The sequence below is a fragment of the Canis aureus genome, chromosome 11 (assembly GCF_053574225.1).
Source record: "Canis aureus isolate CA01 chromosome 11, VMU_Caureus_v.1.0, whole genome shotgun sequence".
NCBI classification, from domain to species: Eukaryota; Metazoa; Chordata; class Mammalia; order Carnivora; family Canidae; genus Canis; species Canis aureus.
Window position 1 is genome coordinate 21,919,007 of NC_135621.1, and position 22,739 is coordinate 21,941,745.

The 22,739-nt window shown below is 60.0% G+C and overlaps 1 protein-coding gene across 3 annotated transcripts in view; it reads right to left on the minus strand.

The window, feature by feature from the left end:
• Positions 1 to 327: 327 nt before the first annotated feature.
• TBC1D22A (TBC1 domain family member 22A) overlaps positions 328 to 22,739 on the minus strand; it is a 334,472-nt gene continuing 312,060 nt past the window's right edge. For all 3 annotated transcript variants that reach the window (XM_077914077.1, XM_077914075.1, XM_077914074.1), the window contains one exon: positions 328 to 901. In XM_077914077.1, coding sequence (XP_077770203.1) covers positions 852 to 901 — 50 coding nt within the window. In that variant the 3' untranslated portion in view covers positions 328 to 851. The remainder of the gene's footprint in view (positions 902 to 22,739) is intronic.

Genomic DNA, 22,739 nt, shown 5'->3' on the forward strand with positions numbered 1-22,739 from the left:
CAGAGACCAATGTCCTCGGCCGGAGGCCTGCGTGGCTGTCCCCAGGGCAGCAGGGCCCCGAGCGCCTCACCTCCCAGCAGAAGAGCCCACGGGCCGGCGAGTTCTCCCACTCAAGAGCCAGAGATATGAGCAGGACCCTGCTCCGCTCCTCACCCTGCGCCCCGCCCGCTGCAGCCAGAGCTCCGCAGCCGCTCGACCGACCCAGGGCAGCCTAGGCCAAGAAAGAAGGCACGCGCCGAAGCCAGAGTGACGGGCAGCTACAGGGATAAGGCCAACTCCGAGGAGCCCTGCGGGGACAGAGACATCACAGGTTGGGCAACATCCCACTTGCTGTTTTGTCTGTTTTATTCTCTTTCACTCAACAGAATAGGAGTTTTGCATTTCAAAGCAGGTATGAGATGACGACCACCTCCTCCTGCCCCGGGCACCGGACAGCAGGCCTCTCCCAGAGGGTCTGGCTCTCAGGCTGCAGCGCAGCGGGGGCTCCAAGAGGCGGTCATTTGGCAAGGACGCTCCAGGGACAGGGAGGGAGACGCCCACCCACCTCCGGGCTCCCAAAGGGCCAAAACCCTCCCCGGCTCTCTTTGGTATCCTAGGAAACAGAGGCCGCCCCAGCCAGGCCCTGGCCCCCGTCTGACGCCCAGTCCTGGCCAGCTCCGGGGAGGGCAGGGCTGCTCCAGCAAGGCCTCTCCTTGACCATGGGCCTGTGGCCACCGGCGACATTCGGCGCGCTGCCCTAGGGCGGGGTGAGGCCTGCTGCGCTGGCCCCGGCTCATTTCTTGTAGTGATTGGGGGCATCCGCGAAGGCAAACTTCAGGCGGTAGGCCTCAGCCAGCAGCAGGCTGATGTCCTCATCGCCCCAGTGGGCTGTCGGCAGGTTCTGAAGGAAGAGCAACAGCTCCTAGGGGGAGAGAGACAAGCCCGAGTCAGAGCAGCGGAGCACAGCGGGCAGGGGCTGCAACCCCGGGGCTCCCCTCGCTGGGGACTGGCCAGCGGTGGCGGTGAGCCAGAGCGGCCTGGGCGGCTTCCCAGATCCCACCATGTGCCCCCTCCCCTCTGGACCCCGAGAGACCCCAACCCCACAGCCAGGAGGAAGCCTCGCATGGCTCTGCACACTTTCCGGCGATGCTGCTGGGATGCTGGGGGCAGCTGTGACCCCCCCGCCTCCCGAGACTGGCTACCCCGGGCTCCAAGGTCCAGCGCTGGTCCGGTGGGGCCTGGCTGCCGATGTGCCTCCTCGGCCCGCGAGCCTCCCACTCACTCCAAGGCCCTGCAGGACCCAGGAGGAAAGTGCCAGCACCCCACCGGGCCCAGGCTGACTTCACACAGAGACTTCTGTGCATCTATGACATCCCTCCCGGCACCAGCTCCTTAAGCGGGGACACTGCGGGTGCTGTGTGTGCACTCCCGGCGGGCACAAGCTGGCTGGGCGGGGACACAGGAGCAGCCCTTGTCACTGTCATTCACTGGATACTCAGTGTTTCCAGGGAGGACCAGGCTGCAGACCCTCGGCTGCCCGCAGCCCATCCAGCCCCCCAGCGGGCCGTGTCTCAGCTGGCCGGGCTGGGCACTGAGCTCACCCCCCACAGGACACAGGAACTGTCTCAAGAGCTCGCAGTTTAGAAACCACAGACAGGAATACTGAAGAATGTGCTGGAAAGGACAAACATGACCAGGACCACAGTGATGCTAGGACCCAGCCCTGCACACTAATCAGCTCTTCTGATGGACCACAGTCCTCGTCCAGGGCACCCAGTGACACCCCAAGGGCAGGGAGGGTTTTGGGGGAGCAAAGGCCCTGGTACCCAGAGCAGTTGGGGGATGGGGGGAGGGCTGTGTGCCCCGGATGGCTTCCCGGGCTTGGGTCTCAGAGGAGGAGAAGTGGGGGACGGGGCATCAGGTCAGGGCAAGGCCTGAGGCCAGACTCCTCAGGAAGTGGGCCAACCCTGTTGGCTCCGGTCCTGGAGAACCAGCCCACACAGAAACCACACCTGAGTGAGCCTGATGGGTGGCTGGCCCCTCTCCGAGGGTCCCAGCAGGGGACAGGTGACGGGGCGGGGGGCGGAGATCAGATCGGGCTGCCCCACCCTGCCTGCCCTGAAAGGAGCAGCTCGGGGAGACTCACAGGCGCCATCCACTGAGGCCCCTGTTCCTACAAGGCTGGGATGGGGGCACGAGGTGGGGTGCCGAGGCAGGTGGGCGGGCGCCCCTCCTCTCTGAGCCCCCCCTTTACTGGAGGTCGGGGAGGGCCGCGCCGTCCATCCTGCAGAGCGGCACCGTGAGCACTCAGGCCGCGGGCTGCGCAGCCCGTCTAGGCTCAGATCCCGGCAGCCTCAGGCGCCTGACCTGCAGGATGGGCCCCAGGTCCCACCGGGGCTGCCGCGGCGTCTCGGGTCCACCGGGTCCACGCGCTGCGCGCAGCCCGCCCCCACCCGGGACGCACATCCAGACGGTTGTCCACGCCGGCTCACCGCTGCGGCTTCCTCCCCTCCCTCAGCCCCATTTCCTTTTGCATTTTGGATACTTTCTGGGGACCTTTAAATTGAATTCACAGAGTAAATTTCACTGGCAGAGTGTCCCCTGGGACAGATCAACATCAATCTGCTGTCTCTCACCATTAGATGCAACTTACACGGACGCCAATCCAATTCTGAGCAGGTCGTAAATAAATACCTTTGGTTTTATTTTTAATCCACTTCGCTTCATATTATCATGACCTCGCTACTTGCAAGGTGAGAAGCAATACCCTCCCATTACGGGAGCTCACCGACTCCCCTGCACACTCAATTTCAGAATCTAATTTAGTCCCCAGGTTCACTGGACGGAGGGGGAATAGAAATGCCCGGCGCTCCGCAGCCTGCAATGCTAAAGAAGGAAAAATCTATCCGGGTGACCTTTACGGGAGGCAAAGAACACAGCCAGACACGTCCTTAAATACAGATTTCTTTTTTAAAAAGGCCTGTCTTATTTATGCACTGGGCAGAGACGTCCCCGAGGCGGGAATCGCGGACAGCGATTAGCCGTGAGGGGTTTTGCATCAGCACATGGTCCAGGCCAAGGGCCACTGCTCTGAAGCTGTCCCCGATCACGTCACAGGGTCCGGCCCTCCCAGGGACAGACCCTCCTCTGGCGGAGGAGCAGTGGTAGCACAGAGGGCCGAGCCGGGGCCCCATCGCCAGCCCAGTCCCACAAACCTGGAGGGTTACAGCGCTCGGCCCCGTCAGCAGACACGAGAGGTGGAGGAAGGTTTGCCCAGGATGCTGACGCCCTGAGAAGTCAGACGTGTCGGGTCCCTGTAACTCTCCTCCGGTCCTGGCCTGCGAGACGCCACCATGTGAACACAGCCACAGCACAGGTGCTCGGATTCCCGCACCTGCTGCTCACCCCTGGCTTTCCACATGGCTCCACAGCGACACATCCTGACAGGGTGAGCAGTGGAACCCGCCCCAACTGCCCGCCCGGGGGTCTGCAGGTCTGAGTCCTGTCACATGTCACCTTCATCTGGGGAGCTCTGGAAACCAGAGGGCGGCAGCCCAGCATCCCGGGGACAGGCCTGGACACGCTGTCCCGCCTCTCGGTATGATAAGCGGCTTGGACTGTGCTCTGGACACCGACGGGCCATCCTGAGCGTGTGGAGGCCGTCCCCAGGGAGGCTCCCCAGCGCCAGCCTGGCAGCAGGCGAGCGGACTCACATGGCCCCCAGGCAGGCCAGGGTGACACTGAACGCCCTGGGGAGGGGGCTGTGGCAGGAAGGCCCACAGCCCTGGGCTGCCTGTTCCAGCAGCTGCCCCCGCAGACACTGCTGCACCCGACCCCAGAGTTGTCTTTTCGCTGGCCCCTCACAGAGGCTCCCGGGAGTGTGGGCAGCAGTGAGGGGGGGCCAGTGGCCACCTCGCAGCTGTCAGAGGACCCCGCTGCCACCATGGCCCCATGGACCTCTGTCATGAGCTGCTCTGTCTCCTCTGTGACATCTATGGGTCTGCACGTCCCTGCATCCCTGAAACCAAACGCACAGTACGTGGGAGCGGTCAATGAGGAGTTTGCTTGGCAGCCCGGCAAGTCAGCGAAAAGTCTGCACGCTTTTAAGTGATGCTAATCCACTAGAGTTCAAATCCCAGTCCTGCCTCAACGGGTCACGTGACCCTGGGCAAGCCTCCTAACGCTGTACCTCAGTTTCCTCATCTGTAAATGGGGACAGTCATGTCCCTCCATCCCTGAGCTGTCACCACATGCAAAGAGCCCATGACGGGGCCGGCACGTGGCCCCGCTGCTGCTCGTCCCCAGTCACTACTACACAGTCATCACTAGGTTCAGTCATGATCGTTGTAATTACTGTCACAGGCCAAAGCAACTGTCACAGCGGCAGGAGCAGCATTTCTGATAAATAAATGATCAGTTGTGGAAACCAAGAGATGAGCAGACAAGTTGAATATGGAGCGGAACTCCTGGTGGACGGTCCGCCTGGGGGCATGAGGGCACACAGGGGGACGGGGTGCTACCTGCAGCGGGGACGGGGCCCCCACCCAGCGGGCGCCCGAGGCCCTGCAGGGGCGCCGGGGCTGCTCAGTCAAGAGGCTGCTGGCAAACCCGAGGGGACACTGTTTAGCCTCTTCGGCCCGGATCTTCAACTTCTAATGTCAGATACTAGACGAACCGTATTTAACTCAAAATTCTCCCAGAAGTCTGCCCATGCCTGAGCTGTGAGGAGCATCGGAGTAAAGGCCCAGCCATCATCGGTCTCTGTGCCAGGACCGTCCGTCACCAAGCGGCATCTCACGGCTGACCCCGGGGTGCCCTGCAGGTCGCGCGGCCTCCCCCAACTGTGCAACAGCCCCCCTCACCGTGCAGCGGGCCGACCGGGGGTGCGCAGAGGGAGGCCGCCGGCCCGCCCAGGCCATGGGGCTCTGGGCTCCAGGCCCAAGGACACCTCTGTCCCAGTGAAGGTGTCTGACCCTCCCCTGAGCGATGGGGCGTCGGTCGGTCTTCGGCAGCGAGGAGGTGGTGGGGCCAGCACCCGGCAGCGGTGGTGTGAGCAGGAGAGAAAGGCACGGCAGAGAACCCAGGAAGGGCAGACGTTCCTGACCTCAGGCATCCGTCTGTCTGCTGGCTCGTGACCGCACCCCGAGCTGGGACTGTGTTCCAGGCACAGTCACATACTGTGGGCACCGCGCAGGGGATGCCAGCAGCTCCGCCCCCGGGGGCACCGCCTGCAGGTGCACCTGTGCCAGCATCAGCAGAGGTGGGTATCAGGTGACGGACAGCTAAGTGACCACGAAGCAGATGGCACGTGGGCCTCAGCCGAGTCGTGGCTGGGTCCCCCACTGGCCCGGTCCCCACTGAGCGCCCGCGGGGACGTGTCACGGAGAGCACACCCCAGGCTTCTGGTCAGTCTGCACGAAAGCTGTACAAATGCTTCTTCATAGCTTTTATGGGGATTACAGGCTGAAAGGCAGTATTCTGGATTTCTGGGATAAATAAAATACTAGTGAATTCACCTGGATGTCTTCCACGCAGCTCCAGGAAATTTCAGATTTCCCACGTGGCAGGGATCACACTGCTCTGAGGGACACACACCGCCTCCCACCTGGGTGCCCGGCTGGCAGACGGTGCGCACCAGCGCCTCCCTCCTCGGGGCCCTCAGCAGAGAGAACCTCCCGGAAGGCTCCCAGGGGTGGCGGGAAGGGCGGAGCACACGCCAGCACCTGCTCCTCCGCGTGGCACAGAGCGCAGAGGTCGGCTCTAGTCAGGGGTTTACAAATTGCCAACTCTCAGAGATGAATAAATTAATCATGACGGGGCTAAAAGGGGCCATTTGCCAACTCTTATTATTTCCTCCCCTTAACCGAGAAGGAAGAAACGAGTCACTCGCTGACACACAAGTCAGGTAGCAGGGCTAATTGGTTTAATTCACTTTTCCGTCCGCATTCTGACGTTCGATTTGTGCAGCTTGGCTAGAAAACCTAACAGCTCAGGCGCGAGGCCGAGGTGCCGCCCAGGAGCCTGGGGGCACAGGGGCTCCTGGCGCCAGGACCTGGGGGGTGAGGCCAGAGCACAGGCGGCCAGCAACCCTGTGAGCGGAGTCCCTCACCTGTGCGCTGGGGACCATGACGGGCCAGCTCGGGGCTGGGAGGGCGGGCGGCAGTGCTTAGAGCGGAGCTGGTGCCGGGCAGGCACTGCGGGAAGGTGCCCGTGGCTTCACCATCATCTCATCCACACCTGGGGCCCCAGGGCACTACCGACACCCCTCTGAGGCGACAGGAGCCATGCTGAGGTTGGAGGACACGGCACACATGCGTGGCATGACACCTGGCCACCTGCCTGGCCACCGTCCTGGCCCCAGCTGGAGCCGGAACAGGACCTGTGTGTTCCTGCGCGCTGACGTGCACCCTCTGTAAGCAGAGGTGCTGGTCGGGCCACTGTAGCTGGCCCCTGGCAGCTCCTCACCAGTGGGCCATCTGTACCCCTGGGCCAGTCTCCAGGGACCATGCGGGGCAGGGGTCAAGGGTCACGGTCCCAGCCCCAAGCCATGACCCCCGACAGTCTGCAGAGGGACAGGTCATCTGTATTCCTGCCTGTGCAAGAGATGCTGGGGCCTGAATCCACATTCAACATAAAACACCTGTTCTTGGTAAGTACATGTGTAAGTGGAAGATAAAAACGTAGCCAAGATTAAATTACACCACTGGGTCTGAGGCGTCTGCAAGCAGTGCAGACACGAGGGGACGTGTAAGGGATTTCAGGAGCTCCTGGCCGGGCCTCACCGGGACCCCTGGGGTGGGGGAAGGACGGGGAGGCACGGCAGGTGAGCTCGGAAGCTGGGATGTGTTGGGCCATTCTTTCTGGAATTGGTGTCTGCTCCCGTTGGAACGCCTCAGGCAGCGACTGGCCTGCCTGGTCCAGGGAACACCCCCCGGGGATGGCAGCTGAGCCACCAAGTCCACTCCTGAGGTCCCCAGCAGATGCTGACCCGGCCCAAGAAGGGAGACTCCCTGCTCCCTCAAGGGCGGCAGCTATGCTGTGATGTCCTCAGGGTCACAGGGCGGCCTGCTGGCCCCGATGCCCTCCAGGAGCGGGGAGTGGCCAGGCAGCTCCCACCTGCCTGACGCGGCCCCCGGGTGTCCGGCTATCTCCGCAGCTGCTCCCCCCTCCCCCGCCCACGTTCTCCCTCCCAGACCACCCGACGACAGCTGATTTCTTTGACATTCCAGTTATTAGTTTGAAAATCTTGTCAAGTTCTGGACCAAACCAAGACTAAAAATAGAAGGCTGGTGACAGCCGGCTGGGACAGACGGCCAGCTGCCAGGCCAGCCAGCCCACTGGTGACAGCGCTCGGAAGGTGGAGAGTAGAAGGTGACACTGTGACGGAGTCATCTGAGGGCCTCTGACGGCTCAGCGAGGCTCCCTGTCCTTGTAATTAGTTTCCTATTTCTTTTCCCAAAGAGGAATGCTAAACAGAAAAACACCTTTGGGTCCTGGAAACAGGAGCGGGGCGTGGGGGCCCCAATCGGCCAGCCTTCCTGCTTCACGTCTTTGCACACACCGAGGGACGTCTCGTCAGCACACGGAGTATTTTAAAGCCTGGTTTGGTGATCGTCAGCTTCCTCCCGGGAAGACCTTCCTCTAGGGATCTTCTATGGGATGCGGGGCGGGCAGCCGGTCACAGGGCATGGCAAGATGCTGTCCACTGAGGCCTCCTCAGGAAGGGCTGGTCGGAAGGATGCCCACATACAGGAGGGGGGCCCGCCTGCCCCACACGCCCATGTACAGAGTGGCAGAGAGGGCGCCTTTGCTAAGGGGTGGGAGCCTGGAGGCAGTGCAAGTGCTACCTGGGAGAAATCTCTGGAGGGAGGGCAGGGGAGCGGGGAGGGAGGGTGCGAGCCGCTGCGGGCTGTGGGCCTGGCAGGCCGGACACGGGGGACCGGGGTCTGAGCGGCAGTGTCCACTCCCGGCCAGAGGGCTGCAGGCTGAACCCGCCCCGCTGCCCTGGGGGTGCTGTCCAGACAGCCAGCACAGCTCCCCCAGCCGAGGCGACAAAGGCCCTCCAGGGCTCCCACACTGGTCCCACCCACCATCTCCAGTGGTTTCCCAAAGCCAGTCCCCCCACTTCCTAGAGGCCCCCCTCCGGTTGCCTGGGCACCCTTGCAGTCTCTTGGTGACGCTTCTTTCTGCAAGGCCCTCTCCACCCCTGCAGCCTTCCTCGGGGGTGCCCTGTGGGGCCATGACCCCCCACCCTGAACTCCAGGACCAAGTGTCAGAGGGCTGCCTGCACACCTGCCACCTGTGGCCTCCACGGAGGGTCTAAAGGCATCTGAAACTGAGCGTGGCCCCACCGCGCTGGTCTGCTCTCCCCGCCATCCCCCCACCCACCCGGAGCTGAACTGGGAACTATGCTGTGGCGCCCACGCTACCCCCCCAGCCCCAGGCCACAGCCGAGACACAGGCTCCCCCCGCCGCCCCCTGGGGAGGAGGGCCGCAGCCAGAAGCCAGGCACCAGCCCGCTCCACAACGACGCACCACTCTTTCAAAGGCTACGTCTCAACAGGTGGTGATACTGACTTTTGGCAGAGCTGATTTCATAGGCTAGCTAACGAAATGGTATTTTCCTTGTGATGCACACCATAAAAACTGTTAGATTCCCCAACCTGTTCAGGGGTGTGTTCTCACACTGATTTTCCTCCTGCCGGGAGGCCAGGAGGAAAGATGTGGTGGCTCAGGCCTGCCAAGGCCAGCTGTGCCCTGCTGCATGCTGGGGGCTGCTGACCTGCCAGGCTGGGGAGCCCGGAGGCTCCACAGGAGCACAGCACCCGTCACAGGATGGCCTCAAAGCAGCTGAGAGTGGGTTCAGAGTGATAGCCTCGTGAGGTTGCAGGTCCTCAAAACTGGCTCCTGAGGAGGCATCTGGGTAAAGGAAACCGGCATCCTCCAGCCGACCATGCTGCTCCCGACAGGCCGTGGAGGAGCCCAACACCCACAGTGTGCACCAGGCAAGCCCGTCCTGGCTCAGCCCTGGGGGGTCACCTCTCTACGCCGTGTGACCCTGGTGGGGGGGTCCTGCATCCTGGGCCCCATTTCCCGCAGCATGAAATTGGAGAGGACAAGCTTTCTGCCTCACCGGGCATCGCAAGGTCTAACACAAGACGACGGAAGGGGAGGGGCTCTGTAAATGACCGTGTATTCCCTGATGGATGTCACTGGCTGTCACAGAAGTCCTCCTACCAAAGGGTCTCCTATGTCCTGGTCCCATGTGGGTTCAGGGACTGTGCAGAGGGCACATGGAATGCTAAGCTGTTTGGGGGGTGATTCCGTGACCTAGGACAGAAGAGGCCACGAGGCTGGTGGAGGCTGGAGCGCTGGACTAGGGACCTGGAGAGGTCAGCGCCACCGCTTGCTCACGTGTGCCCAGTGCTCAGCATGGGGCTGGCTCTCGTGCCTGCTGAATACATATGGGACCCAGAGACGGGCAGGCCCAGAAGCAAGGAGGTGCCAATACAGCAGGTACAGAGGGCCAAGGCACAGGGAACCCTGGCAAGAGACCTGCGCCTCAACAGACCTGGACAGAGAAGGCTCCAATGCCCACGGGACAAGCTGGAAGAACCTGGATATGCTCACGGACCAGAGATCACAGTGCTGGGTGAATCCTGGGCCACGTTTGCCTACTTAAAAAAAAAATACTTTTAGAGCCCTTGTGGGTACACAGTAAAACTGAGCAGAAAGTAGAGTTCCCACATACCTGCTCGCCCCCCCAGCCTCCTCCACTATCAACAGCTCCCACCAGACGGTGCATTTGTTCTAACTGGTGAAGCTACCTTGACACATGACAACACCCGGAGTCCGTGGTCCTACATCAGGGCCCTCTCTGGGCGCCGTATATCCTGTGGGTTGGACAGATGTGTAATGACCCGTGGCCATCACTTAGCACGAGGCAGGGAAGTTTCACTGCCCTGAGAACCCTCTGGGCTCCCCCTGTGGTCCTTCCCTCCTCGTCACCCCTGCCCACCACCGGTCCTTTTCCCGTCTCCACGGTTTGTCTCTTCCAGATGTCACAGAGCTGGCATCGTCCAGCATGTGTCCTTCAGACCAGCCTCTCTCACTTACTGACGCGCATTTATGGTTCCTCCGTGTCTCCTCATGGCTCAGGAGCACCCTACTTTCTAGCGCTGAATAAAACTCCACTGTTTATCCATTCGCCTCCTGAAGGACATCTTGGTGGGCTCCAAGTTTGGAAAATTATAAATGAGCATTCACCTTCAGGTTTCCGTGTGGACATAAATTTTCCACTCCTTTGGGTAAATACCACGGACAGCAACAGTTGGGTCCCACGGTTTAGGGCACGGCTACCTTGGGAAGAAGCCACCAAGCCATCCTCCACGAATGCGCACACCTGCTGCGCCACGTCCTCCCCTCCACTGGGCTCGGTCAGTGCTCCAGATGTGAGCCACTCCAGCAGGTGTGCATCTCACTGTTTCCACCTGCATCTCCCTGACGACACAGGACATGGAGCATTGTCATATGGTTTTTGTGCCACGTGTACATCTTCTCCAATAAGGTGTCTGTATAGATCTTTTGCCCATTTTTAATTAGGTTGTTTGCTTTCTTCTCCTGGAGTTTTGAGAGTTCTTGTATACACAGGACAGGGGTCCTTCATCAGCTATGTTCGCGATGGTTTTCTCCCCGTCTGCGGCTTGTCTTCTCACTCTCCTGATGGTGCCTTCCACAGAGAAGTTTCTAATTGTAATGTAATTATAATTACAAGGTCATTATCCATTTATTTCCCTCACAGACCATATGCCTTTGGCATTGTGTCTAAAATGTCACCACCAAACCCAAGGCCATCTAGGTTTTGATCTACTTCAGGAGTTTTATATAAAGTTTTGCATTTTACATGGAGCTCTCTGACCCATTTTGAGCCAATTCTCGTGAAGACCATAAGGTCTGTGTCTAGATTCGCTGCTCTGCTGCCATGCCTGGTGTTCCAGCACCATTTGCGGAAGAGCCGGTCCTTGCTCCGACGTGTTGTCTCTGCTCCTTTGTTAAGATCAGCGACTATATTCATGGGTCTGTTTCCGAGCTCTCACGTCTGTTCTGCTGATCTATTCGTCTATGCTTCTTCTGGCAACAGCACAGTCTTGTGTGAGGTCTTGCTGACAGGCAGTGTCCGTCCTCCCACTGCGGTTGGCTGTTCTGGGGCTCGTGCTCCATATGCATTCTACAATCGGATTGCGGATATCCATAAAATAACTTGCTGGGATGTTTATCGACTTTTAGGATTATGAGAAGGAGCTCACAGAGCTCACAGAGCCCTGGAGGCAGAGCTCCCAACTGTTGTGACCGCTTGCTGCTCCTCTGCCATCTTCAGCTGAGTGGGAGGCCCTGTTCCTAGCCCTGGGTCACAGGGACCCATGAGGATCACCAAGAGGGGCCTAGATGCCTCCCTTCCAGTCCTTCCATGTCCCGCTCATGGACCGGGAGATGACCACACACCAGTGAAGCCACCTCTGCCGATGCTGATCTTGGGGTGTTTACAGGGTGCCGGCTCCGTGCCCCCCACCTCTTTCTCAATCTAACAAGCTCAGAGAAACATATTATATCCACTTCACAGGCGAGAATCCTAAGAACAGAGAGGTAAAGTGGCTTTTCACAGTCATGCTAGAGGCAGCAGATGACAAAGCCAGCAGACTAAGCTCCCCACAAAGTCAGCAGGACCAGGCCACGCTCTCTCAGGTGCCACGGTGCCCACTCAGGGTCGGTAGTGGGCTGGGTCCACATGGCTGTGTCCATGCTGTGCCAAGGGCATGACGGGTGGTGCCGGTGGGTGCGGGTGGCAGCAGCCCTGGGCTCAGTGCCCAGCGGGCCAGAGGTGGCCCTTCTCTCTGCTCTTGAGCACAGACCTACCCTCGCTGCCTCTAGGAAGGAGGCAGAGCATGGAAACAGGACCAGGACACATGTAGGGGGTCTGCTGTGTGCAGCCCCAGGGAGATGCCTCCCAAGGGGTTCTTCTGAGGTCAGTCAGGAGCTCTGCACAGCAGAGTGGGTGGGGAAGGGGCAGGGCCAAAGGTTCACATGTCCTTGAACTTAGAGACTGTCATCACCCAGGCTCCACATTACAAGCATCACCAAACTCCTGGAAGCTCCCAGGGGAGTCATCAAATTCTCAGGAAAATCAATGTCCAAAAGGCCGAGTGTCCTGAGCCCACAGAGCTTCTCGGCTCCAGGGTCATTCCTCTTGGGACCCTCCTTGACTCCACACTGGGCACACGGAAGCGCTCTCGTCTGCAGGGGGCTCCCATGATGCCTGTGAGCCCCCCCGGAGGCAAGGCTACACCCCTCCCCTGCCCATGGCTGAACGAGCCCCCTAGGAACCGGCCAATGCAAGCTTCTCCCCAGGCGGCAGGGCAGCCCCCAACCCAACGTTCTGTCCCCAGCCCTGCCCATCTGCAGAAGGCCTCGGGCAGCAGCAGGCTTGGGCACCTGCACAGAATGCCCTGTGTATGCGGCACAGCCCCTCCTTCTGAAGAACTAACACTGTGGCCAAGCACAGGAATAAATGCTCTGGCATTTTGCTAAAGTCTAATTATCGTTAAGTTCTTACTTTTAGAACTTTCTGAAAAGCATCTGAGAGAGGTAAGTGGAGCTGCCCACAGTGCCATGAAGCAGGTGCAGTAAGGTCTGTAATGCCCCTCGCGGGCTCTCAGACTCTCCAGGCTTCGTGTCATGGAAGCCAGTTGGAGGCTGTTCCCATGAGGACACAGGTGTGTTGTTAGTGTGACGCCCCCGGACACATCCATTATCATCAGCAGTCCCACAGCCTCTGCGCGGGGGCCCTGGTGCTGCATGACACTCCCCCCCTCCACAGGTGACAGGACAAGAGACACTAATCACTGGTGGCTGGAGACAGGTGAGACGTCCAACCATCTGGCCATTCACCTGCTCTGTCACCTGCCCTCCCTGCCCCCTGCCTGCTTGGTCCCTAAGAGCCCAGGGAAGCCTCGGCTGGGCCAGGGCAGCAACATCGAGTCAGGCCGCCAAGGAAGGCATGGAATAAGAGTATTCACTGGGAGCGCGGGCACCCTGGGAGAGACCCCCCACTCGGAGACAGAGGTCTACGGTCCTGCCAGGTCTGTGAGACCTGCTCACAGCTCGCAGCCAGCAGGGGCGCACCCACGGGAACCAAGTGATTTCATCCCATTTTAATTCCTTTCTGGGTGTATCACACGGTTCTTCTTGCACGTGCTCGTTGGATCATTCTAGGACTTGGTGGGCAGCAGCTGGGGTCCCCACATTACGGATGGGGCCTCTCTAGGCAGCAGGTGTTCAGCAGCTGGAGTGGTGTGGCAGGCCCTGCGCTCCCTTCAGGAGGTGTTTCCTGTGGGAACCACTGTCCAAGGTGGGGAGACACTTCAGGTCAGTTTTGGTCTGTGTCTCACTTTAGGCATCTGAGAGTTTCCAGCAATGGGAGCCAGCTTTTGTTCTTGGGCTTCGGATGCAGCCTTTGCACATCCCCAGGGCTCTCTGGCAAGCCGGGTCCCCAGGACAGCCTCTTCTCCAACATGGCCCGGACAAAGGAAGCTGTGGGCCATGGCGCCAGCCCACTGGGCAGAGTGGGGGCGCTGGCCAGGCCCCGGCTTCATGCCACCCCCTCAGAGGCCTCGGGCTTCTCTCGGGTCCCAGGGCGGGCCTCAGACCTGCCTCCAGGTCTTCTATCCACCTGGGCCACAGACTCCAGGTCTCACTCACCACGCTGGCTCGGGGCTGCTCTACCTTTGCGGGCACAGTGAGCTGGTTAGAGCTGGAGGAGTTACCGTGCCAGCCAGGCTTTCTGTTTGGAGCTCAGTCCACTCCTGCCAGTTATGGACAGGTGGCAGATGACCTGCAGAGGGGCACAATTGTGCCACGGCCAGCCTCGTGCCACCATATTATAGTTGCTAAGAATAGACAACACCAGAGAGTGTCTGCCGCAGATGCCAGGATGCCAGGTGCAGCCTGAATGGGACACACGGTGACCGCACGTCGCCCACCTCTCTGAGTGCACCACCTATCAGCCCCCGGGCCCTGACGACGGCGCCAGGGTGCAGTGTGCGCGGGACACATGCTCTGGGACTAGACCTCCAGAGGCTGCGTGCCAGCTAGAAGGCAATACCTATTAGAGAACAATAAAATGTGCTCATTTGAAGCTTACAAATACGCTGTAAAGTAAGAGCAGCCACAGAAAGTTTTTAGAAGAACAAAGTAATTATTATGGGGGAGATACTTTTATCTCTGTTTATGGTTGGCCGCTTCTGGTTCTGGTGAACGCAGGGGACGCTGGCCTGGTTTCACTAGGACTTCCCAGCCCTCCCTGGGTTTCCAGGCCCGGCAGTCTTCATGGCCCCTCCGCGCCTCCGTCCTCCCCACCTGCCCATGTCACCTGCTTCTACCTCGTTCCATGCTCGTCTCTCAGAACTGGTTGGCTTTTCCCGCCCCTCTGAACCTCATCTCGGGCCGATGCCCATCTGTCTAGTTTGGGGACAGCCTGGAGATGTGGGGGTAGGTGCCGCTCTCTTGGGAGTACTGGTGGTCGGTGGTATTTGAGGGTGAGTGAGGGCCTGAGGGGTGGGCGCCCCTGGAAGGCTGCGGGGAGGCCCCTCCATGCCCCTTCCCAGGCGGCCCCCAAGGCAGGAGCCGCTGCAGGGGTGGGGACTTCTGGCCAGGGTCCCAGAGCGGGCTCGCAGTCCCGTCCAGCACGCCATCTGCTGCGTCATCTCTGACAGGCAGCCGGGGGTGAGCTGCCCACGCTGACGGGCCGACACAGAGGGCAGCAGCCTTGTCTGGGCCGGGCCCCAGCTCTCCACCTCCAGGAACGGACCTTACAGAGTCCCCTAACGTCACTTCAGCTGCGGCCTGGATCACCTCCGCCCAGCAACCGGACCCGAATGGCTGTGGCTTGACTGCCAGGGTCTGAGCTGGAGACGCAGGGCGCACGGCTCTTTCCACGGCTCCCCACCGGCCGGGGGTGTCCCGGCAGCCACGCACAGGAACCCGCGGCTCTTGGACAAAAGGTGCCACACAGGAGTCGACCAGAGAGCTCCCGGGCCTCTGCTAGAAAGTTCTTCCTGCCTCTGGCTCAGAGGGCATTACGTGGGCTGACCTGGAAACCTGGTTAAGCCGTAAAGGTTACAATGGGGAAGTGGGGGGGGGGGCGCACTTAAGAAAGAGTGAAGGTAAATATACAAATTTAGGAGTAAAAGTAGATGGTGACATAGGAAAAAAAAATCAGAACTAGTTAGTATATTTTCAAACCTGGCCAACAGCATAAACATCAACAATTTATAGGAAAATTAGACTTTTGTTAATTACCTAGCCCAGCCCTTAAGTTTCGGCTGCGGCTGTGTAACATTTCTCCTCCTCCTGGAACAGCATGCCTTCGGGGAAGACTACAGAGACCACACCTGGTCCCCATGGCAACCTTTCTGGGGCTCCGGGCTGGCATCAGTTCCTGAGCCCTCAGTACGGCCTGGGAGGTGGGACTGGTGGGCGCTGGTGCAGGGGAGATGCCTCTACCCTCCTTCTTTGTGTTTATGCAAAGCCTGTGTCAGAAAAAGGCCCTCGTGCCTCTGGAGAAGCGCCCCGAGGGCCCAGCCCAAACACAAAGAACCTTCTGGGATGAATGGACACATTCAGAGAGAGGAGCTTTCGGAATGCAAATGCCCCGTCACAGCCCACTTCACCTCCTGCTCCACTGAAGGCCTCAGGCCCCAGCTCGCCACTCTGACAGCTAGAAGGCCCCGAGATGAGAGGCCCAGCTCAGGAAGCCTGGAGGCGGGGGTGAAGGGAGTGAAGGGGGTGAAGGGGGTGAGCGAGGTGAGCAGGGGTCAGGCTCTTCCTACAGAAGAAGCCAAAGGCAGCTCTGGTGTCTAACATCCTTAACCCGGGTGTACGGGAAGGATCTGTGTCTGTCTGCAAGCACGCAGTGCCTGACACCACTGGCCAGGGCCCTCTGGCCCCACCAGGAATGAGGGGCAGGCCGGGGGCCTTCGGGAAGTCTCTCACCAAAGGCCTGACTTGCATGAGGCCAGAAGGAGAGTGTGGAGCAGGGCACCGAGTGAAGGACGCCCTCCCCATGCATCCAGGAGGCTGCAGGCCCTCATGCTTCCTCCCTGGTCTCCTGCCCTGGGCAGGTTCCTCTGGCACGGCCTTTCGTGTTCCAGCAGCTAGGCTGTTTAGGCCCACGGGCGCCTGTCGGAGAGTCCAGCATACTGAGGGGACAGCGGACAAGAAGGCAGCACGGCCAGGAAGGGACCCCATGTACCGGGCCCCGTTGTTATTCAAATCCCTTGCTTTCCATACAGTAAGCGCTGTGTCACCACCATCCCGGGTTCAGTGTCATCCTGCTAAAGCTATGGGACAAGCACACTGATGGCAATATTTAAAATGCAAGCTTACTCCTAAAAGCAGTTCAAAACCACCTAGCCTGCACGGCGGGGTTCGTACCTCCTGCAGTCAGGAACCCTGGCTGCATGCTGTCTGCCATTAGGACATTGTTCTTTTCAGAAATGTTAAAGGGTCACTGCCAAGTACTCAGACCTGGGGGGTCTTCATCAATCCACGGAGGTGTTTACAGAGTAGATTCTCACTGCCCCCCATCTGCTCTGCTGAGGTCCTCAGTGACACAGGGGACACTGCCCAGCTCAAGCTGGCCGGGGAGGGTAGGCGGGGGTGGGGACAGGTGACTCCTGGTTGTGACCACCTGCACAGTGTCCCTCCTGGGGGGTGGGGGGGCGCAGAGCCAAGAGTTTCCAGGAAAAGAGAGCCTCCTTTTCTTGATCGGAGATCAAGGCTTAAGTCAGAGGACTCTGTTCCCCCAGCACTTTCTTCTGGGGAGCTGTGTGGTTCCTCACACCATCTCCACGGGGCACCCGCCCTCAGCATCTACAGAGGATTCCTCCATGGGCCTTAGCACCTCACTGAGATCCTTGAGAGCAAAGACTCAGACAGCCTAGGCCCCACAGGGCTCAAACTTTACAGCGCTCAACTGAGAGCAGCAGGGCATGTGTCCAATTAAATGCTGAGTTCTGGATGGGTGGAGGGATGGGTGGGTGGGTGAAAGATGAGTGGAAGGGTAGGTGGGTGGGTAGTTGGACAGAGGGCCAGGTGGATGGGTGGATGAGTGGATGGACAGGTGTGCGAGTGGATGGAAAGGTGGATGGATGAGTGGATGGATGGAGGAAAGGGTGGACGAGCAGATGGGTGGAAGGGCAGATGGATGAGTGGGTGCATGGATAAGTCGATGAGTGGAGGGGTGGGTGGATGAGTGGATGGACAGGTGAGTAGAAGGATGATGGGTGGAGAGTGAATGGGTGGGTAAATGGAGGTGTGGATGGGTGAAGACGTGGGTGAACAGACAGATAGGCAGATGGGTGGGTGGCAGGTGGTGGACAGGTGGGAACATATAACTTCTGAGACAGGCCTGAAGGTAGGCCCCACAGCTCTATTCTTCCCACCTTCAGAATCTGGAGGCTACTAGCTCCTTCCGTGAGCCACCAATGGGCCACAGCTGTGCTGGACTCAGGTACGCACTCCCGGGGCCTAGCAGACAGCCTAGCACACAGGAAGCCGACGTGGCTTATGTTCAGTTAGAACCGTTACTGATAAAACTAATGCATAAAAATGAACACGTTACATGCCAGTAACCATTGTGTGCAACAGACATTCCAGTCCCATCCAGAGTATTACCACCTGAGTTCTACACGGGAAGAACTGGACTCTGACACATAAAACTGTCGTCTTTACAGCATCAGCCCATTTTTTTTCCTCCCTCCACTTCAGAAAACACCACAAACAATCCCACTTTTTAAAGAAATCCCCACTAGACACGAGCAACAAAGGAAAAGTTAAGTTCCTTGAAAACCACATTTGGTAAAATCCCCTCTGGTCCCACTTCTTGCAGAATCCTGGGGCCCCCTTCTGACTGGGGAGGCTGGGAGAGGCTTCCTGAGCCCATGGTGGAGGGCGGGAGGGCCCAGGTGTGAAGCGGGACTACCCTGGGGTCAGGATCAGCTGTGTGACACTCGCCAGGTCAATCCCGTTGAACTCCAGCTATGAGGACAACAGCCCTCTGGTGGGGCTGCTGCAAGGGTTAGAACTATGCACGTGAAGAGCACAGTGAGCTCCATAGAAGCCAGCGGAAGCAGGGGACAGCTCCTAGGACGACTGTCATCGGAGCCTCTCACTCTGCAGACCGGGGCAGCTAGAACAAGGCAGTGTGATGAAGGCCGGGGCTGCTGAGCGACAGAGCTGGCCCTAAGCCCACCCCACAGGCCTGCACCCCAGGCCCCGCTAGATCAGCACCTGTTCAGGCTGCCTGTGGGCAGGCAGGAGGAGGCATATTCCCCAGGGAGGCCAAGTTTTCACTGCACTGACCAGGCACCCCAGAGCAGAGAGCCACACGGCAACTGGCCCGCCACCGGGCCTGGACCAGAGCCATGGAGACCCCGGCACCGCTCCCCGGGGCTGCTGGGGCTGCAGGAGCGCCGGCCCCCAGGCCTGGCTGGCTGCCAAGCAGGGGCAGCTCCCTGGTAGGCAGCCCACTCCCCGAAACCGCCCCACTGGGTAGCACTCCCCATGACTGAGGAGATCCATCTTTAAATAAGTGCAGCCAACTGGGAAGCGGAGCGTAGAAAAGAAGAGACAATCCAGCACGTGCCACTTGGAGCCTGAGCAATTTGATTTTTTCAATTGATTTCTAAATACATACAGCTCGGTTTCTGCTCAAAATTATGTCCACTGCTCCCAAGGAGAGGAGACTGTGTTACAAATTGCTGGGCTTCATTTGGGGTGTCATTGCTGCTCCCAGCTACTCATCTCCAGAGTGACAGAGGTGTCATCTGATAATGATTATAAAAAGATATTAATGTGGCAGGGAGTGCAGACAGACTCACAGGCTGGTATTTAGGAGTGAGATTCTAATCAAGAGTGATAATGTAATAGGAGATGTCACATTATTTGACTTTGTGACAGGTGCACAGGCTGGTATGCATGTTCGGGCAGGAATTAGGTTTATTACAATGGGATTATTTTGAGACATAAAACACGGCACTGAGAGTGGAGCTTCTCCCGCAGCAACACCTGAATACAAATGCGCATCCTGGTGGAGGCAGCCTCGCAGTGGGCGCACCGCAGCTGGCGCCGGCCACAGTGGCCAGAGAAGCAGGTGTCACGGTGCAGGCTCACCACCCTGACACCCCCGGGAAAGGCGGTGTCACTCTCTGCGAAGCCTCCCACGGGGACCTTGTGAGAGTACGGGCCTTGCCGCTACCTGCAGAGGGCGAGGGCAGTGGCCCCATTGGCAGGGAACACAGGAGCTGGACTGGACTCCTGCAGGGCAGCTCACGGGCCCTGAGCCCCGTGTATCCAGGGCCTACCCAGCCTTGGCTACGTCAAAGGGCCCAAATCCAGGCAGGGCCACCAGGTGGGACAGGCAGACGGAGCCAGCCATGTGTGTGTCCTGGGCTTCCGCTAAACAAGGCAGCTGAAGGACAGAGCTGCCCCCCAAAACCCTGAAGGCTCCCCAGGGAGGCTCTTCAAGGATATGCCAATCAGGTCAGTGGGAGAAGAGTCCCCCCAGAAGGACAGCATGCCAGGCAGACAGATGGTGCCCAGCTGCAGGTTAAGCAGCGTCCACTGCCTGGCCCGTCCCCGAGGGGAGCACGTCCAGGGACAGGAGCCGGAGCCCTTACCCAGACCACACAGAGCTCACAGCGGGCAGTGGGCCGGGTCAGTTCACAGCCACTTTCTTATGCTGGGATTCTGGGCCATTCCTTCTTAGTAAGCGAGGGGCTGGGAGTGACCCTGACAGGCTCCCGGCATGGTTTCTTCACTGCTCTCTGTCTGGGGACCCCGAGCCCCCGGGTTACGGAGGATTAGGAATCCTATTAGGTGACCATGATGTGCCGCAGAGCATCCCCGACCCCTGCATTCACAGCACCCCTGAGAGGGGGCTGGTACCCTCTGATGGTGGATACACCGAGCCCCAGCCAGGAAGCAATCTGCTGTCAGCTAGGAGGGTCTCTAGGGCACAGCGTGTGCAGCCTGGGGCAGAGGCACCTGGCTCCAAGGTCAGACTGAGCAGAAGGAAAGATGGGGGCACAGTGGGGGACATCAGCTCCCTGATAGGGGCGGACAAGTGTCCCACCGGGGGCCGTGAGTGGCAGCATGGCAACCACAGGCACCGGGGCTCAGCAGCAGCCTGTCCTGGCCAGGCGTCCAGGCACCCCAGATCCCGGCTGGGTGTCCACGGAGCCCCAGGTCCCATCCAGGCTGGGCGTCCACGGCACCCCAGCCCCGGCCAGGCATCCACAGAGCCCCAGGTCCCATCCAGGCTGGGCATCCATGGAGTCCCAGGCCCCGGCCGGGCGTCCACAGCGCCCCAGGTCCCGGCCAGGCATCCATGGAGCCCTAGGTCTCGGCTGGACCCCACTACCCACCCCCCGCCAGCCCAGCTGAGAATCAGACGTGGCAAGTAAGGCAGGAGCAAATACATCCTCTTAGCGTGAGGAATTAAAGATCGATGCCCTGTCTTCATGGGCTCTGTCACAAAAAACAAACACCTCAAAACTGAATTGAGAAATCCTTTCCGTTTGCCCTGAAAAACCTCAAACTAATTAGGGTGAGAGAATGAGCCTCCCGTGCAGTCAGAGGGCCTTCCGGACTGGCCGTGGGTTGCAAGGCAGCCCGTCCAGCTTGTCTTGGTCTCCCTTTGCTGGACCTCCTGAGCCAGGACCCCGCGGCTGGGCATGGACTTTGTGCGGGACCCGCAGGGGCACAGGCCGCTCTGACAGGTGACCTGTGGTGACACCGGGCCCTTGGGGCTCCCTGATGGGGGTGGGGGCTCAGGTCAGGGGGTCTGGCGGGAGGGGGCCAATGGGCCATCTGCTGTTGCTTTGTCAGGACGCCGGCAGGATTCCCACTCACCGACACCATCTGAGCAACTCGCCAGCGCCAGTCACCCACGGAGAAGCTAAGTGACGCCTGTGGTCTCACACAGGCTGGTGGCTGGGAGGGCCCAGCCCAGGCCTCCAGGTGCCCTGGGCTTTCTGTGCCTGTGGCCCAAGGCTCTGGGTTCCAGGAGGCACGTTACAGCCTGACCCAAAGAGGTCCCCAGCCAGCTGAAATGGGCCTTCCCCCATGAAGGACCTGAGTATGGCCCTGGGGACCTAGGGCATGGCTGTGGGCCTAGGGTGTGGCCGAGGGGACTGGGGCAGGGGTGGAGCTGGAGGGGGCAGGGGGAGGCCAAGGGAGACCAGAGCGCCAGCCCTGTGGGACCCCAGCTGCCATCCACAGCTCATGGTCCTTTCACTTCCACTGGAAGTGGGGATCTCAGAACCTTGAGGTCGCCCGTTCTTTCCTTTCCCACGGCCCAGTCCCAGATGCCAGGCTGCCCCCCAGACAGGTCTTCCTGGCCAGACCCCGCAGGCTAGACGGTGCTGGCAGAGCACAGGCTGGGCGATACACAGACCGCGGCCTCCCTGGGTGCACGTGCCCCTAGTGAGCAGAGAGCCCGGGAGGCTCAGGGGTGCACGGTGGTCTCATGGGAAACGCAGGATGTGTCTAAGTGGGAAGAGACAAGGGGGACTGGACAGAACCGCCATGGGGCATAAGGGGCTCTTTCCACAAGGTCCAGAGCTCAGCAGCTGACCCAGCGAACCCCAGGTCTGGAGCGAGGACACAGCCTCGGGGACACGGCTCCCACTTGATTCCTTAACCCCAGGTTAAAGTACGAAGTCTCAGGCGTTCCCCGTGCAAGCGTCACCAGCCTTGGGGCCAACCCGTCCCCCTTCCCAGCCTGTCTCCACAACCCCGCCAGGGCTAATCCCGAGGGAGACCACCCACCGCGGCCGGCATGCCTTCCTGAGACTGCCGGCCAAATGCACGGCACCCGGGCTGCCCACCTGGCCGGGGTTAGGGTGCCCCCACACCCGATCCTCCTGGGGTCCGCGAGCACGGCTGCAGCAGGGAGCACGTGACAGCTGACAGCAAGACATTTCAATGAGGCCCAAGAAGTAATTACATTTCTTCAGGGACTGAACAGATGAGCTGCTCCAAGTTTATCTGCCTCAGATATCAAACACCATTAATGAGATAATAAGGGCCTTTCAATTAATGATTTGAATGGTGGGTGTAATTTGTTCCTTAATGGCAAGACTGATTCACAGGCAGGAACGAGCAGGGAGAGAGTCACTGGCAAACCCACGGTCGGCCGCAGTCCACCGCACCTGCAGGCAGCTATTCTGGCGGAGGCTTTGCAGAGACAGCTGGGCTGGGCACAGGTGGCGTCCCAGGCCGGGGGGAGTGGGGGAGATGCTCCCCTAGACACGAGATTCCTTTGTGAAAGGGGGAGGAGGGAACACGGCCCACATTCCCGGGGGGGTTGACGACCCAAGTGTTTATGACCGGGCCCAGGGTGCCAGTGCCATGCAGCCGGCCAGAGCTGCTGCCTGGTCAGGGAGAGGGCCCCGGGGGGGGCACAGGTGTGGGCGCGGAGGCTGGCTGCCCTCGGGGTTCCTGCCAGCAGGGGGAGGGGCCTCCAGGCGGGGCCCAGGGAAGCCGCCACCTCCGTGCAGAGTGTCCTGAAAGCCGCCTGCAGAGCCAGGCACTGGCCCAGCACCTCCCAACCCAGGCCCAGCTGGAACTCCCCGGCCTTCCGAGGCAGCCTGTGGTGACACCAAAACCTAGACTTAGGTGGCCGGACCCTGGTGTCACACATG